Below are 18138 nucleotides of genomic sequence, written 5' to 3'. Positions count from 1 at the left end.
ATGGTTAGAGTTCCTTTCGCAGGGTGCCGTAATTGCTCTCAAAACTCAAATTTCTGCAAGAAGTCACCACTCCTTGGAGTTCTTGTGTCAATAGTGCACCAACCCATAACACTAACTTTGTGTGCAATGTGAAGAGGGATTTTGAAACATACATAGGACAAAAGGCCTGTTTCAACTCAAAATGCTACATTGGGCTCTGCTGGCCACTAAAGAGGCTTCCCTTTCTCACTTCAACCTCTGCATTATGGGCAAACCCAGAGATGAACATATAGCGCACTCCTATAAAACTTACACTCCTTCTGTAATCTAGTGGTAAAGTCTTTGAGGCTGTGTCTACACGTGCCCCAAACTTCGAAATGGCCATGCAAATGGCCATTTCGAAGTTTACTAATGAAGCGCTGAAATGCATATTCAGCGCTTCATTAGCATGCGGGCGGCAGCGGCGCTTCGAAATTGACGAGCCTTGCCACCGCGCGGCGCGTCCAGACGGGGCTCCTTTTCGAAAGGACGCCACCTTCTTCGAAGTCCCCTTATTCCCATGAGCTCACGGGAATAAGGGGACTTCGAAGTAGGTGGCGTGCTTTCGAAAAGGAGCCCCGTCTGGACGCGCCGCGCGGCGGCAAGGCTCGTCAATTTCGAAGCGCCGCTGCCGCCCGCATGCTAATGAAGCGCTGAATATGCATTTCAGCGCTTCATTAGTAAACTTCAAAATGGCCATTTGCATGGCCATTTCGAAGTTTGGGGCACGTGTAGACGAGAGATATCTGCATTGGAATTCATTTGCAAATTTAACCCTTTTAAGTCAGGTCTTAAAAGGGGATCTCAATTCTCTTATGCATGACAAGGGCAATTTACCCACCTTAGATATTCCCAGGAATGGCACCCATCACACTTAATTTGCATCTTCTACTGGTCCTATTAGTTCCTGATAACTCCCCCCCCCATCCTCCCCCTTCTCCTTTCTCCCCCCTCCCCCAACTCCCCACTTGCCATATAAACCCTGGATTCTAATTGTCAACTCCTAATCTGAGGAAGTAGGTCTTACCCACAAAAGCTCATTACCTAATAAATTTGTTAGTTTTTAAGGTGCTACAGGACTGATTATCATCTGAAGCTACAGACTAACATGGCTCCCCCTCTGAGTCTACAGTATTGATTACATTCAGCTCCTTAAGATCCACATTAGTTCTTATGTGCTAACCAATTAATTCATTGTAGGTACAGTACTCAGTTCAGTTCAGTACATATATTATTTTATGACCAGTGCTTTGTTTGGTGCCAGTACTGAATACCAGCACCTCAGCAGCCTCAACCATGGGATTGGCTGGTAGGGGTTCTGGGCAGCCGGCTGAGTACCAACTCCATTTTTTTTTAAACAAAAATCCCACTGTTTATGACAAAACACAATAGAAAATATTGTTATGAACTAGCTAGAAATCGAAGTTGGGAGATGATACAGTAGTTATATAATCTCAAAATGAATACTGTCTATTGAGAGCAGGTGGTAGTGTGGTCATACCCTAGCCTTCTGGAAACTTAAGGACAGCATTCAGCTCACAAGTGAAAAATGCTGCTGTCTCCTAGTCCTCATCTATGTATTCTACAACCTTTGCCCCAACTCATCATCTATTTAAGAAAGTCTCAGAAATGGTATAGTGGCGGGGGTCAGGTCTGAACTGCATTTGGTGCTCATGAAAGGTTAAATAGTAACAGAGAGGGAGCCATGCTAGTCAATATACTATCAAAACAAAAAAGCAGTTGAGTAGCACTTTAAAGACTAACAAAATAATTTATTAGATGATCTTTCATGGGAGAGACCCACTTCTTCAGAAGAAGTGGGTCTGTCCCATGAAAGCTCACCTAATAAATTATTTTGTTAAAGTGTTACTTGACTGCTTTTTTGTTACGAAAGATTAAGTGCATGCACTAAGTAGCAAATTCATGAGCACCAAATCCACTCACTAAACTTTATACTACACATTGCAGTGAGTGTTTTACATGCAATTATATACAATTGTCATATAACACTTATTAAGAAATCCTTTCTTCATTTATTAAAATGTTGCCTCTGTTTCAAAATAAATCATTTCAGCATATGACTGAGTTAGATGAAATATAACAAGATACAGTTAAAAAGCACTGTTCTTTATCTAGTATGTAATCCAAAATGTAGTTTGCTCTCTTTTCTGCAGTATATTTTTAAAAGTCTTATATAAGTTTAATAAGCTGCATTACTTTAATTCCTGCCACTGGGAGCTTTACTCTGTCACTTTATGCCTAACTTTTCATCCATGCTATTATATACTCATGCACAGGGAAAAAATAACACCTTGATTATAAATTTTAAGAAAAACACCCTAGTGCATAGTCTCTTGAAAACTGCTTTATAAAATTAGCGACCAGTATACCTCAAGAGATGTGTTATTCACTTTAGCACTATTACTTATGTATTATATGAGGAATTATAGTGGAAAAATACAGAGGGGGAGTATTTGTAAGAAACTGTAATATAATTACAATACAATTCCAAATGCAAAAGTAGTCATAGTACCCAGGAATTTAGTAGTCTAAAGCATTTAAAAGAGATCATTATGCTTCCAGAATTACCCCTCAAAAGAATTCCCTGTCTATGACATTTTCTTAATAATCTTGCTTTAAAAAGATGAATCTTTAGTATTTTACATTCATTTTATTCAGATGGGTTCCAGGTGGTTGCTTTATTAGTCTTCAGAGTCAGACTATGTGAGGAGAATTTCTACTTTTCAAATTTAAAATTCACTTTTTAAAACACTAATTTACTTTATCTCATTTTAATAAACTGGTTCTGTATTGTCTGTTACTCATGTGCATATGTGGTATCAGCATATTTTTAACCCTCTGTATAGTTTTTGTACTCAGAGCAGTAACAAGGGAGAAGTTAAATTCTCTTTAAGAAGAAACATTTCAAATTCTCATTCCTGATGAAGGATCAGACTATCACTAGCTCTATCACCCACCAGTAGTATCTTTACTTGTGATGAGATATATATAGTTGCTATTGTAGCTTTGCAACAGGCATCCAATATTTTCACTATACTGCCTGTAAAGTTACACTGACTGGACCTTTTTATTAATTCTACCACTATTCAAACTAAAAATGTGTGTTACACTTTCGCCAGTTAGTGTCTGTGGATGCCAAAACATTTCACAGAAGGCTAGCTTGTAACACAGACCACATGCATACCTAAGAAGGGACAGCAAGAATATCTCTTTCTTTCTCAGGTTACCCAGATCCGTCACTTAGCAAGGGTGGATACAGAGGCTATTAGCCTAGCATACTGATGGGGAATGAGGGCCAAAGTGCTGGGGGAATGAGCAAACCTTTGGATCCATCATACTCCTACTCACTGGCCAAAACAGCTGAGCCAATGAGTGTACTGGGGAGAGGGAAGGAAGAGAGGAAGGGTAGCTGGTAAATTATTATTCTTTCCACCTTTCCTGGAAGTAAGGAGTAAGCAGACCTGGCACAGAAGTGTGACACCCGGTCACCATGCTTTCTTGGAGGTGACACAGCTTAAACACTACCCCTTGCTTGAGGACACACCTAAAGTGCCAGGCTAGCCCCACATGGTACAAACTCAGGCTACGTTGATAACTACACTATACTATATACTGGAGCTGTATAATTTTTTTAAAAAGTAATAAATGGGCTGTGGTGACAATAATTCCATTTGAGGTTTATATCTCCTCAAAAATCCTCTATAAACCAATTTCCTAATAATTCAAAGCAAACATTATTTATTTGGCACACATAACATTCTCCATATTGACGGGGGAGAAGTATGTCCTCTCCAAGTACCAATATCTTACTGTAGACATGGGGATGATAGCAGAAGATATCCTAGAAGATTTTTCAAACCCCTATTGAGCTAATTATTTTCAGTATCAATTGATAACATTAAAATCAGTTGTTTCCATGTTGCCATTTGCAACATATTCTACCTCCTTAGAATTACTATTAAATACATAACCATGTATATATTTAACAAATATACATTTCTTTTAAGAGGTAACATCTGCACCTCTTTTACCACACTATAGCACCAAGCATAAAAATGTAATTCCAGGAAAACAAAAAAACAGTCCAATAGCACTTTAAAGACTAACAAAATAATTTATTAGGTGATGAACTTTCATTTCTCTCACTCTGTTTAATTAGTGCAGTTATTCTGACACCAAGTGTCCGTGGTGGTGCATTACAGTCTTCCTAGATCCGTCACAGATTACAATACCTTAGAAAAACATTATTTAAACTTGCTACAGGTTGTACCTTCCTGGTCCAGCACCCTCTGGACCTCAGTGGTCCAGAATGAGGGATTTGGCTGGACCAGGAGAGGTTATTATTATGTGGGGGGGGCGGAAATCGAATAAAAGCGTTTATGGAAAAACCTCAAATAAAATGGTAAAAATAACAATTAGGAAATATTTTTCTTTATTTTGAAATGTTGTTACATGTATATTGTTTAATTTTCAGTAGCTTGTTAAAAATAATACACAGTGATTAGTGATATAAATAATTCTCTTATACACATGAAGAGTCACTGTTCGTTCTTTGTATGGACAGAGGTGGCTTAATAGCCTCTGCTGCACTATCACATCCTATAGATACCTTCAGAGTAGGGGAAGAGGGTGTAAGATGTCCACATATGGAGAGGCACCAGGCCACAAGCAGAGCAGGGGAAACAGGCAGAGACTCTCAGAACAGGTCTACACTTGGGAATAAAGTCGTATTTGTTAAAGTTGACTTTGTAACACTAGATTTTATGAAGCTGAAGTTGAATGTCCATACTTGCTCACAAAGGCCGCGTCTACACGTGCACGCTACTTCGAAGTAGTGGCGCCAACTTCAAAATAGCGCCCGTCACGGCTACACGTGTTGGGCGCTATTTCAAAGTTGAAATCGACGTTAGGCGGCGAGACGTTGAAGTTGCTAACCCCATGAGGGAATGGGAATAGCGCCCTACTTCGAAGTTGAACGTCGAAGTAGGGCACGTGTAGACGATCCGCATCCCGCAACATCGAAATAGCGGGGTCCGCCATGGCGGCCATCAGCTGAGGAGTTGAGAGACGCTCTCTCTCCAGCCCCTGCGGGGCTCTATGGTCACCATGTGCAGCAGCCCTTAGCCCAGGGCTTTTGGCTGCTGCTGCGGCAGCTGGGGATCCATGTGCATGCACAGGGTCTGCAACCAGTTGTTGGCTCTGTGGATCTTGTGTTGTTTAGTGCAACTCTATCTGGGAGGGGCCCTTTAAGGGAGCGGCTTGCTGTTGAGTCCGCCCTGTGACCCTGCCTGCAGCTGTTCCTGCCACCCTTATTTCGATGTGTGCTACTTTGGCGTGTAGACATTCCCTCGCAGTGCCTATTTCTATGTGGTGCTGCCCAATGTCGAAGTTGAACGTCGACGTTGCCAGCCCTGGAGGACGTGTAGACGTTATTCATCGAAATAGACTATTTCGATGTCGCTACATCGAAATAAGCTATTTCGATGTAGCGTGCACGTGTAGACGTAGCCAAAGTCAGCTTAGTGTGTTCCTATTACACCGCCAAAGTTCAACTGCAATAGCAGTGCATTTTGGGCACCAAGTCCAGTCCCTGCAGCGCCATGGCATTTCGGGTTTCTGGGCCAATGTCTTGTGGGAAAAAGGTTACCGCAAGTGGTTGTGGGGGTGTGATGTCATCGTCCCAGAGTGCACTGTCGTCGCTCCCGCCTGCTGTTGAAAACAAATGGCCATTCTTCCAAAGCCTGCCCCACAACAGGATGCTTTGGTGAGCTGGCTATTGATTTTAATAATGCTGCTTTCTGCACTTGCATAAGTCAACATTGAAAAAAAATCAATTTTCAGTGTTATTCCCAGGGAAATTGGAAGTAGAAAAGCCAACCTTAAGGGCCCCTTAAAACAAACCTATTGAATGCTGTGGTGAAGATGGATGTCTTACAAAATTGACCTAACACCCTTATATTCACTTTTATCCCTTGGTGTAGACCAGGCTCTAGAGACACAACTCCAGCTACAAAAACTGCATAGCTGGAATCAGTGTATCTCTGATCAGCTTGCCTGGCTGTCCTCACAGAGGGAAGTCAACAGGAAAGACTCTCCCATCAACCTCCCTGATCTCTTGTGAGAATCCAAAATACAAGGGTCGACTGACACGCGCTGACGGTTTGATTTAGCACATCCCTACAAGGCGCACTAAACGGAACCCCCACGACTCCGATTAGGCAGATGCCGCCAGTGTGTTTTATGAAACAATCCCACTACCCATTCTGCATGTAAGTGTGTGTGAGCAGTATGACGAGTTTGGGAGAAAGCACCCACTGGGAATGAGGCGATCCAGCCCACAATGATCTTCCGTGCTGACAAACTTCAGAAAGCACTGTTATGCCATACACAAGACTTAGAGGAGCTAAATACACAATGCATTCCTTCATTTCCATTTTCAGGAAGATAAAGGAAGCAATATGCATTTAATGGAAATAGCCTTGGAGGCCCTTACAATGACTTGTTAAAGTTTAGGGTCATAATCTGGGGCACATGTGAAAGTCACAGTCATTCTCTATGGTTGTGACTACACTAGAAGCATCTGTTGGCAGAAGTTACAGTTGACAGAGAAATCTCCACTGAACCTCTGTTGAGGGTTAGCTGCTACACACAGCTTGTTTCATTGACAGAGAACTGTCAGGCTGCACCACCCTCTGGTGACAGAAAGCGGAATGGCAGATCTGCAAAGAGGGCTGCCCAGTAATCAGAAGAATTACGTCGATAGAGAGTTATGCTTCAAATTTTTGAGGGATAACACTGTTGAGGCAAAAGCAGAGTTCTCTCAAGATTCTGTCGAAAGAAGGCTTTATGAGTGTGGACACTTAGGCTGTGTCTACACTTACCAAAAACTTCAAAATGGCCATGCTAATGGCCAGATCAAAGAATACTAATGATGCGCTGAAATGCATATTCAGTGCCTCATTAGCTTGCTGCTGGCTGTGGCACTTCAAAAGTGTTGCTTTCAATCGTGCATGGCTTGGCTACATGGTGGTCCTTTTCGAAATATGACTAAGGGGATTAGGAGTAAGGGGAACAAGGGATTTCAAAGTCTGCGGGGTCCTTTCGAAAAGGACCCCCGTGTAGCCAAGCTGCATGCAATCGAAAGCGGCACTTTCAAAACGACATGGACGGCAGCATGCTAATGAGGCACTGAATATGTATTTCAGTGCATCATTAGTATTCTTCAATCTGGCCATTTTGAAGTGCTGCAGCAGGCAGCATGCTAATGAGGAGCTGAATATTCATTTCAGCGCCTCATTAGTATCTTCCAATTTGGCCATTAGCATGGCCATTTGAAATTTTGGACAAGTGTGGCCACAGCCTTAGGCTGCATCTACACTTACATTCCTCTTTCGAAAGAGGCATGCAAATGAGAGAAATTAAAAATGCAAATGAGGTGCAGATTTACACATCTGGTGCCTCATTTCTATATTCCTCTGTCAAAAAAAGAAAAGTCGTGTAGATGCAGCTCTTTTGAAAGTAAAACCCATCTTCAAAAGAACCCTTCTTCCCTTTTTTAAATGTGAAAAAAAGGGAAGAAGGGTTCTTTGAAGATGGAGTTTACTTTCAAAAGAGCTGCATCTAGACGGCTTTTCTTCTTTTGAAAGCACTTCTAGAGAAGGATATGCAAATGAGGCACCAGATACGTAAATCTGTACCTCATTTGCATTTCCAATTTTCCTCATTTGCATGCCTCTTTCAAAAGAGGAATGTAAGTGTAGACGTAGCCTTACTGAATTCTGTCAGCAGCAGGCCCCTTTTTGTCGACAACTCTCCAGTGCAAACGCAGCCTACATGTACACTGGGCTCTAGACTTCAGCTGCATCTTGTTCAAATCCACGACGTGAAATATACAAAGGATTCTTCTGGGAGTTTGATACTTTGGTTTTGGTTTTTTATTTTTTTTTAAATAAAAAAGTCCAAGATTTTGCAAGAATTTTTTTTTACCAATTTTTGCCTGAATTTTAGAGCATTCAAACGTGAAAATACTGTTTATGTTAAGAAATCCCAATGTATTGGATAGACAGATGATGATGATCATATCTGGCAATTAGTGACTGTCATCATCATATTAGATAGATGTGTTCATGTTAATAATAAATTATCATAAGTGTAAATGTGAGGTAGTCAGTTAAAGTTAGGCAGTTCAGAGGAAGATATGCACTAAGGTACAGCTCACTAAATAAACACTGCATTAAACTCTTTTATTTATCTCTATCTGTTGTGTATTTTTCTGTTCTCCTGTCCACGGTAATAACCCAGATACTTACCTAGAAAAGTCAACTATTACACTGACTTTTCGCATATTTGTAAGTTTTTGTAATAAACATTGATACATTCCCATGAAATTTGCAATTAAATAAAAACTGAAAATGAAAATAGCTCACAAGTAAAATAAAACTGAACTATAGTTACAGTGAAGCCTGAGCAAAAGAGCACCATCTGCAGGCAGCATCTTAAAGTATCCTCAAGGTTTCCACTTCAATGTCATTGTCCTGCAGTTTAAAAACAACACACCTCATCTCCTCTAAGCAACTAGGTTACCTAGGATAAATTTCACTGTTTGAAAAACAAACAGCAAAACAATGCAGGCATGGCATTGCAATCTCCAGTTTCAAGGGGTGGACAATATGCAGGTCACTTACCAAATGCCTTCATAGGCTCTGTCAAAGTTAGTTTAAATGTCTGACCCTTCTCCAGTCCTTTCAGTATGTTGGCAACTTCATAATGACGACAGCCCACCACATTTTTTCCATTTATGGATTGTATATGATCACCCACGCATATCACTTTGATTTGGTCAACAAGACTACCTTCTTTAATACGCTGTGAGATTAAAAAAAATTAGAAACAAAATTGTTATAACCAAACAAGTGACACTGGTAACTAATTCAATGCCACAATAGATGAATGAAACTCTAATAATATGAAGATAGCTGCATTTATTATTCCAAGGAGTGAATTCAGAACAGGAGGTTCTCATGTACTGTGTCTTGACAAGTGTTCAAAAACTATTATATGCATTTAATATAAAAAAAAAATCACATTTAAGTGCTGCACAAAGTGCATTTTGAAATCTGCTTTAGAAATTTAGAAATTAAGTTGAACTTTAAGCATATGTTGGATTATTAAAAGGTTTTGCACTCTAAATAGTATGTTTAAAATTGCCACACAAGTCTTAGAAAATCATATGCTCCCACACTTCCCATGCAACCTACAGACATACATCACAGCATTTCCACTGAGCTAACAATGAAATTTATTAAATGAAAGTTACAAAATGTCTTTTATAAAAGAAGTTTGTACTTTGCATCTTATGATGAATGAGTTATAGAAAACAAAACCATCCAAAGCATGCACGGGGGCCTAGCACTTTCATTATCAGAGCATCTTAGGGGCAGAATTTATAAATATGAGACTTATAGTTCAAATTTTAATTTTATATGAATTAAAAATGTCGTAGTATTAGTTTTTTCCTGTGCATGAATCCCATCTGTCTTTCTCTTAGTTCAGAAAAGAAACTATAACATATGAATACAACAAATTACCCTGAAGTTAAATAGTAACAGAGAGAGAGAGAGCCATGCTTGTCTATATGCTATAAAAACAAAAAAGCAGTCAAGTAGCACTTAAAAGACTAACAAAATAATTTATTAGATGATGAGCTTTCGTGGGACAGACCCACTTCTTCAGATCATAGCCATACCGGAACAGACTCAATATTTAAGGTACAGAGAACCAAAAACAGTAATCAAGGAGGACAAACCAGAAAAAAAGATCAAGGTGAGCAAATCAGAGAGTAGAGGGGTAGAAGTGGGGGGGGAGGTCAAGACCCTTCCCCCCACTTCTACCCCTCTACTCTCTGATTTGCTCACCTTGATCATTTTTTTCTGATTTGTCCTCCTTGATTACTGTTTTTGGTTCTCTGTACCTCATATATTGAATCTGTTCTGGTATGGCTATGGTCTGAAGAAGTGGGTCTGTCCCACGAAAGCTCATCACCTAATAAATTATTTTGTTAGTCTTTAAAGTGCTACTTAACTGCTTTTTTGTCCTGAATAGTTAGGGTAAGACAGGAATTGTGTTCCAACCCCTTCCTGAAGTACATTTTATTTCACTGAGAACTGTGAAGTAAATCCACTCACCCAGCTTATAAAAAATAGGAAATAAAGTATCACTGTCTACTGTTCTAATACTTAGCCTGGCAGCCAGTGGTGTCAACAGAGGGATAGGAGACAATTCTCCTCTTTCACGGTTGCCATGGAGCTGGGGTCATTTATAAGCAGTGGTCCCATACCAAATCAGTACAGTTGCTGTAAGAGCAGTCCAAAGAATCACTGCACACTGGGTTATGTGGTTGACGCATCACTGAATTTGACCCAGGCACTGGACCATACAGATGGAGGGTCATTTGGGGCAAAATTTCAACAAATGACATTGTGACCTGGTGCATGGGGTTGCAAGACCGTTCACATTTGCCCAAATACCCCTCCATCCAGACAGCAGGGCGACTGAGCCAAATGGTGTTGAGACATAGTGCACTAGGGGCCTGCTCCTAACCAGTGAGGTACAAGAGGGTCTGCCAAGAACTCAACTCATTCATGGTGTGGGCGAGCAGGCCTGCTGACAAGCTTGGGGGCAAAGGAGGCAGTTGCCCTGGAGCTCAGACTGCTGCCACTGCTATTCAAGCAGCAGCAGCAGCAGCCAGAGTTCCAGGCCCCTTTGAAGTGCCACAGTTGTGCTTTTTCATCACTCTCCATGGCTCTGACAGAGGGAGAGGGGAGTCCCAGCACCCCATCCCCCCTACCTCAGAGCCACTCAGAGCAATCTGGGCAGCATTAAGGGCTGACTGCCTTTGGCCCTGCTCTTTCTGCTCTTGCCACGCCCCCCTTCTGAGGAAGTGGATCTGCCCCCCACCCACCTTGCCATGGGGCCCACAATGGATCTTGGCCCACTGTGGGTGAGAAGTGAGATTCCCCAGCTGAGGCAGATTTGGGGTCCCTGCTGGGGTGGAGGAAGGAGGGACAAACAGGAATCAGAAGGAGGTCCCTCCCAGGAAGAGCTGGGACTGAAATTCCTGCCCCACCACCACCACAGCAAAAATATTTGAACTGGAGCAACTGCCAGGAACAATTATCTCAAAAGCCTGCTTAGTGTGTGTGTATGCCTATGTCTCAGCCAGACGGTGGGTAACGTGATAGGATAAATGCTGCAACACACATTCTTGTTACAAAGTACAAGGCATATCTAGCAGTTTCTTTACTTAGCCAGGTGTGCTTATCAGGCTCCACATTAAATGGTGTTGATTGGAAACATTAGATGCGTATTACTTCCAATTAAATGTTGTATGCTGGGCTAATTGTAACAACTTCCTGGTGGACTGCCAAAAGAAAGCAGGGTTCTGCTAGACACTGCCACTGAGATCCAACCTTTAATTTTCAAATAGCTCCCTGTCCATTTTAAAGGGTAAGTCATGAGTTTTCAATGCAGTGCACAGGAAATTAATCACAGGTTCAAACTCTCTCATCTGGCAACATCTGTGGTCCTGCTGGACCACGGATGCTGCTGGCCCAGAGAGTGCCTGGATGAGAGAGCTCCAGCTGCACAGATGCAGTGGAGCCCTGCTGATAGCAGGGTTCCCTGATGGCAGCCCACTCTGGGGAGCCCCACAAGCAGTCCCAGGCAGGGAGCCCAGCTGCGGTCAAGGACCCACACTGTGGGAAGCCCGGACAGGGTCAGGGAGCCCTGAAGCCCACAGCAGGGAGCTGACCAGGGAGCCCAGCTGGGGCATGGATCCTGCCAGCAGCCCTGCAGCAGCAGGGAGCCTGGTCAGGATAGGAGAACTCCACAGTCAGCCAGGCAGTCCTGCTGGGGCCCTGAGCCCTGTTGTGGGGAGCTAAGCTGGGGAGCCTGCTTGGAGCATGGAGCCTTCTGGGAAGCCTTGCTGAGGCACAGAGCCCTGCTGGCACCCCCGGGCTGGAAGTCCCACAGGGACACCTGGCTGGCAGCCTGGTGGCAGGGAGCCTGGACAGAAGTGGCACCCCACCCCAGCCTGCAGGAGCTGGCAGAAGCCAGGAAGTGAGCCCAGCCCTGGTCATATAAATTCCCTTGTTCAGGTCTTCTTGGGTCCTGAGGGTGCTGGACAAGAGAGGTACAATCTGCATATTTCTCCTGTTTATGATAATCCAATTTGCACACCTATAAACTTCATATCTCATCATATTAAAATATAGTCCAAAGCATCTAAAAATGTCCATCTCCCCATGTGATAATTCCTGGGTGCACATTTTCACTCCAGAATATATCTTCCCACTTAGCTATGAACCTACAGAAATAGGATTTTATAATAAGATTGGTGATAGACAGTTGACTCTTTGCAAAAGTGACATGATATTACTGAATTTAAATGAATGTTTTTATTATTAAGCACACCATTAGTTCCTAAAAGAGAAGTAGCTCTGTTTGCTGCTTCCCCGGTAAAAGCTGACCTTGCTGTCATCTGCTTTAGAAACTTACCCTTTAAACACAGAACAGTAAACTGTTACAAGCAGTAAGACGTTATAACTTTCAACAAATTACCTAGCACAACAGAGCTCATTAATTCCTAACGGAATACTAAATCAGTCCAAATGCAAGGAAAAGCTCTAAAGACAAAAGTAATTCCTCTAAATACAGCTCACCTAAGTTCTGTCTCTCCTTTGTAAGGAAACTTTCACTAAAGCTTTCTATCTAGTTGGGAACAAAGTGTACTGAAAGATACAACTTTTGCCTTTTGGATACTTACGTCTCTCCTTGCCCACCTTCTCCATTATTTAATACACTCACTGACCACAACATTTATCTTTTAATTATTTACATGACTGACTCCATTTCAAAAATTTCTCAGGGACTTTTACCATATAGTGAGTAGATGACACGGTATTAAAAATGTGGGCAGCCACAGGTTTTATCTACACAAGGGGACCCACTGCTGTTGCCATAGGTGGAGCTGCACAGGTACGATAGTAAACTCTTTCACATCTAGCAGTCCCAGGATTAGCAGGTTGCCGGATATTCAAATATTCTGGATAATAGAGAGGTATACCTAACAATGCATAACACTAAAGAAAAACAAGATTAGAAATTAAAAAAAAAAAAATCAAACAAAAATGTATGCAGAGTACTTAATTACCAACAGTAGTAATGTACCTGGTAAATTTACAGGCTACATCTACACTAGAAGTATCTGTCTACAGAAGTTACTGTCAGAAGAGGTTTTCCAATAAAACTTCTGTGAACAGATCGCGTCTCCCCATAAAAGCGGATCGATCTTCTGAGCCGCTCTGTCAACAAAGGGGCCTGCCGGAGCACCTACACAGCTTTTTTTGTTGACAGCTTTTGTTGACAAAAACATATTTTGTGTGGCTGTTCCACGAGTTTTGTTGACAAAACTCTCTGTTGTAGACATAGCCATGCTGTATTTGCTGTATATATTTGTATTTACTTTCACCAGACTGTACTTCTGGAAAACATAACTAAAATTTGCTTATAGTTAAAATGCCAGTTATTTGAGAGTTCTGGACGATAGAACGCCAGATATGAAAGAGCTTACTGTAGCAACAGTGACACGTACTTGTCAAAAGTCCCAAGGGGAGAGACAGGTTAAAAAAATATAAGATACAGCCAAAAACAGTGTTATTAATACTTTCAAATAAGTTAAACATTTTTATAATGTATTTTGCTTGTGTGTGTTGGCTTTGCAGTGGAATAGGCTGTTTAGAAGAGATTTAAATGAGGAAGAGAGATAGGGATGGGTGCATATGGAATGTCCCCTCAGTTTCCTATGTATGGTAGGGTTACCATATTTGAAATTTCAAAGAAGAGGATGCTCCTGAGAGGGCAAGTATCTGTATCACTGTCTATCAACTCACTTTGTATTAGTGTACTACATAAACTAAATACACTACGGTACATTAATACAATGTGAGTTGATCGATACAGATGAACGCCATCTCATAGGTGTCCTCTTTTTTGAAAGTTCAAATATGGTAACCCAACATATGGGACAACACAATGACTTAACAACACGAGGGACAGAAAGACCTATAAAGGAAGAAAAGGTGATACTGTACAAATAAGATTAATTATCTGGGCTGGAGCAGGGCTTTGAAGGCGATGCTAAATTTAAGCATGAGATGCTGGGTGATTAAGGCTGGTTTTACCGATCTAGTCTTAATATCTATTAAGTCTATTTACATTCCAGTTCCTCCAATATGACAGTTCCAGACAGTGAATGGATTTAATGTATAAGCCAAATGTTGCACATACTATCTTAGAGAAATCTTCCTTTACTTTTACCACTGAGTTTATCCCTAATTGAAGTGGTTTTCAGATTACTTCCCCTTCCCCTGGGGCTTTCAGTCTTATTATGCCAACCATTCTTAACAAACAAAAATAACTTTTCCAAAGTGTACTGAACTCAGGACAGCATTTCCTTGGGTTCACAATGTTGGAAGCACAGCTCCAATTCTTCCAATACCAGCTAATCCTTTCTCCATAAAACCAGGGACTGTCACTTTTCTGAGGTGACTGCCATCTTTAATTCTGGAATATAAACTGTCATTTTGTTCAAGTACCAAGGCGTTATGGCCGTAAAGAAATCCTTCCAAATGTGAGTTGAAGAAAAATGAGGCAGTAATGTCTGAGTCTGCAGGCAGCCTGAAACAACAGCTCTGCCAACTGGAAATTGGTCTCATGCAGCTCAATAGGATGTTAAACTCTGAAGTGTAATGAGCTTTTGACATTTTAAATGTCAGCACTGTGAGCCATTCTGGTGCTTTTCAAAGAACAAGAGAAAGGTGAGGTGTAAGGTGTTGTGTATACTGAGTTATTGTTACAGTGAGGACAACAATCTGTCAGTTAGGGCTATGACTTTTACTGATAATATCCACACAATCCCTAGCACACAGAAATAAGCTATACTGAGGCCTGGTCAACATTCCAGACCCATTTTAATATAACTACATCACTGAGGAGTGTGAAAAATCTGCTCCCCTGCAGGACATAGTGATACCAATTTCCCACCACCCCATGCAGCCAGTGCTATGTCAACAGAAAAGCTTCTCCTGCTGCCATAACTACCTCCTCTCCAGGAGAGGTAGAGCATCTTCATTATAGTGGTACAGCTGCCTCAATGCAGTGTTTTAAGTGTCGATGTGCCTGATATAAGCACATTCATATGTGTACAATTGCACCCAGCTAAGCGGGTGTGATGCTTTAACTATACCGGTACAGTTAAAGCAGTACAGCTTTTGTTAACAGTCAGGGCATTGGTGTATTATGAATATCTACACTGTCTGAGTGGCAGCTCATTTTTACAGCATCAACAAGCTGGTCTAGATAGTTGGTGGAGCACTGGGGAAAAATAAGTGGGCTAGTATTCTTCAATCTGCCCCCAGCCTGTAATAATCCCTGTGACTGGCATTTCTCTCTCCACAAACTCCTAGCCAAGCAGACAGGGGAATATCACTCACAGGAGTTCTGAAAGAGAGGAACTTTAAAACGTCACCTCCCTCCTTAAGACATTTTTGCCGGGAAAAAAACCCCAAAAACAAAAACTGTCATTGCCCATCCAAAAGAGCAGAAATGGAGGTACTAGAAATTTCAAGCATCAAAGTACTGCTCAGAGTTCCATGTTCGTATTCCTAGAGTCAGGGCATTTTACAAAAGTCATTGTAGGGTCTGAACCAAAGTGTCATCTGCACCACACCCTGAATTCACCAAGCACAACCCAAGCGACAACCGCATAAGGATCCTGCCCCTGATCATAAAACAAAAACAAAAACAAAACAAACAAAAAACCATTATCTCTCTCTCTCTCTCTCTCTCCAGTCTTCCATCCTCCACTCTCCCTAGCTGTCCTCCAATTAATTTTACTAATGCATGCAGAAGAACTGCAGAAGCAGGACAAAAAGGAGCAGTGCAATGAAGTCTATTTTCATGCAAAGGAAGGGTACCATCTGTACTGTGAACAAAAATTTAGGATAACTTTGTTGTCACATGCACAAGCTGTTGTCCTATCATCACCTTCTCAAGAACTTACAAAAGCAGTGAAAAGATTAGAAATCGAGCAATATCCAAAAAACTAACAAACTAATAACTAAATCTCCCAACACAGGACTAAATGCTACTTTTCTTTAATTGGGGTGAATGTTCGGTGGTCAGAAGGCTCCAGGTCTAGAGGATTACTTAAAACAATAAGACTTATAGCATTAGATGTAAAAAGGTCTGTTAAAATTTACCTTTATGAAGGCATAACCCGTTCCATTGTCTGTAATGGTAAGCCCAAGACAATCCTCAGATTTAAGAACTTCCACTTCCTTTTTTGGTCCCTTTATGTGGGCAAATATGAAATCCTCAAGACCAATCTGCCCGCCTAAGAGCATGTCCATATCAATTTTGTGAGTATTCAAAGTGCAAAATATGATCTACACAGAAGAAGAAACAAATCAATTATATTTGAGTTTTATATTACATTGGTTATAGCAAGCTCCATTATCATAGGAAAATAAATGATGGAAAGAATTCTGTTTCCCTGAATTCAAATTACCCAAGAGTTGGGAGCAAAAAATCCTTCCGGGTCTTAGTTGAGGACCCCCATTTTCTGTCCAACTGTCTGCACTAAGACCCTATGTTGCCATGCACTAACATAACTAGAAGGGCATTTTAAATCAGCTGGGGCAGCAGGCAGGCCCAGAGGACGTGCAGAGTGGCAGGAGGGCGCATGAGTGCAGCAGAATCCAGAGACATCGCCTACACCTTCCCAAGAGCCATTGCCAGAAGAGCGGCCCCCAGGTAAGCATGGCACCCGTTCCACACACTTCCCCCAAACTCCCACACACCCCGATTGCACTCCACTCCCTTCAGAGCCTGAACCCTCTTCCCCATCCTGTCCCAAAACTCCCTCTCATAGTCTGCACCCAGGACCCCCACCCCTGCTCCAGGCCAAAGCCAACACCCACACTCCCTCTCAGAGCCTGCACCCCAGACAAATATTGCCTCTAATCTTTTCCCTCTATAGCTGTGTCTACACGTGCACGCTACTTCGAAGTAGCGGCACTAACTTTGAAATAGCGCCCGTCGCGGCTACACGCATTGGGCGCTATTTCGAAGTTAACTTCGACGTTAGGCGGCGAGACGTCGAAGTCGCTAACCTCATGAGGGGATCGGAATAGCGCCCTACTTCGACGTTCAACGTCAAAGTAGGGACCGTGTAGACGATCCGCGTCCCGCAACGTCGAAATTGCTGGGTCCTCCATGGCGGCCATCAGCTGGGGGGTTGAGAGATGCTCTCTCTCCAGCCCCTGCAGGGCTCTATGGTCACCGTGGGCAGCAGCCCTTAGCCCAGGGCTTCTGGCTGCTTCTGCGGCAGCTGGGGATCCATGCTGCAGGCACAGGGTCTGCAACCAGTTGTCAGCTCTGTGTATCTTGTGTTGTTTAGTGCAACTGTGTCTGGGAGGGGCCCTTTAAGGGAGCGGCTTGCTGTTGAGTCCTCCCTGTGACCCTGTCTGCAGCTGTGCCTGGCACCCTTATTTCGATGTATGCTACTTTGGCGTGTAGACGTACCCTCGCAGCGCCTATTTCGATGTGGTGCCGCGCAACATCAAAGTTGAACATCGACGTTGCCAGCCCTGGAGGACATGTAGACGTTATTCATCGAAATAGCGATGTTGCTACATTGAAATAAGCTATTTCGATGTTGGCTTCACGTGTAGACGTAGCCTATGTGAGGATTTTTTTCCTGCCCTTGTGTGGGATATTTTTTGTGTGCAGTGAGGCATATGTGAGTGTGCAATACAAGTAGAAATCCAAGCCTGCCTGTGGGCACTATGCTAATCAGCTGGGTGGCATTGGAACCTCTCCTGAGCAGCCGCACAAGCACACAGCTTACAGGGAACCAGACTCCATCTGCACCCAAGCCCCCTGGAGAGCCATCTCTCACCTCTCCTGTGCCCAAACTCCCACTCTGAGCTTATCCTCCTCCCGTCCCCTAATCCCCAGCTCCAGTCCAAAGCCTGCACC

The 18138-nt window shown here is 42.5% G+C and overlaps 1 protein-coding gene across 2 annotated transcripts in view; it reads right to left on the bottom strand.

The window, feature by feature from the left end:
- Positions 1 to 18138, bottom strand: part of GIPC2 (GIPC PDZ domain containing family member 2) — a 56288-nt gene that overhangs the window by 24205 nt on the left and 13945 nt on the right. Inside the window, exons 2-3 of one of the 2 annotated variants that reach the window (XM_075002735.1) lie at positions 16359 to 16544; positions 8724 to 8904 (exon numbers count right to left, since the gene is read on the bottom strand). In XM_075002735.1, the coding sequence (XP_074858836.1) occupies positions 8724 to 8904; positions 16359 to 16544 (367 nt within the window). The remainder of the gene's footprint in view (positions 1 to 8723; positions 8905 to 16358; positions 16545 to 18138) is intronic. The other variant, XM_075002736.1, reaches the window with a different exon arrangement.

The sequence above is a fragment of the Carettochelys insculpta genome, chromosome 9, assembly GCF_033958435.1.
Source record: "Carettochelys insculpta isolate YL-2023 chromosome 9, ASM3395843v1, whole genome shotgun sequence".
NCBI classification, from domain to species: Eukaryota; Metazoa; Chordata; order Testudines; family Carettochelyidae; genus Carettochelys; species Carettochelys insculpta.
Note: the sequence above shows the minus strand (reverse complement) of the source record. Positions and strands in the feature narration are given on the sequence as shown.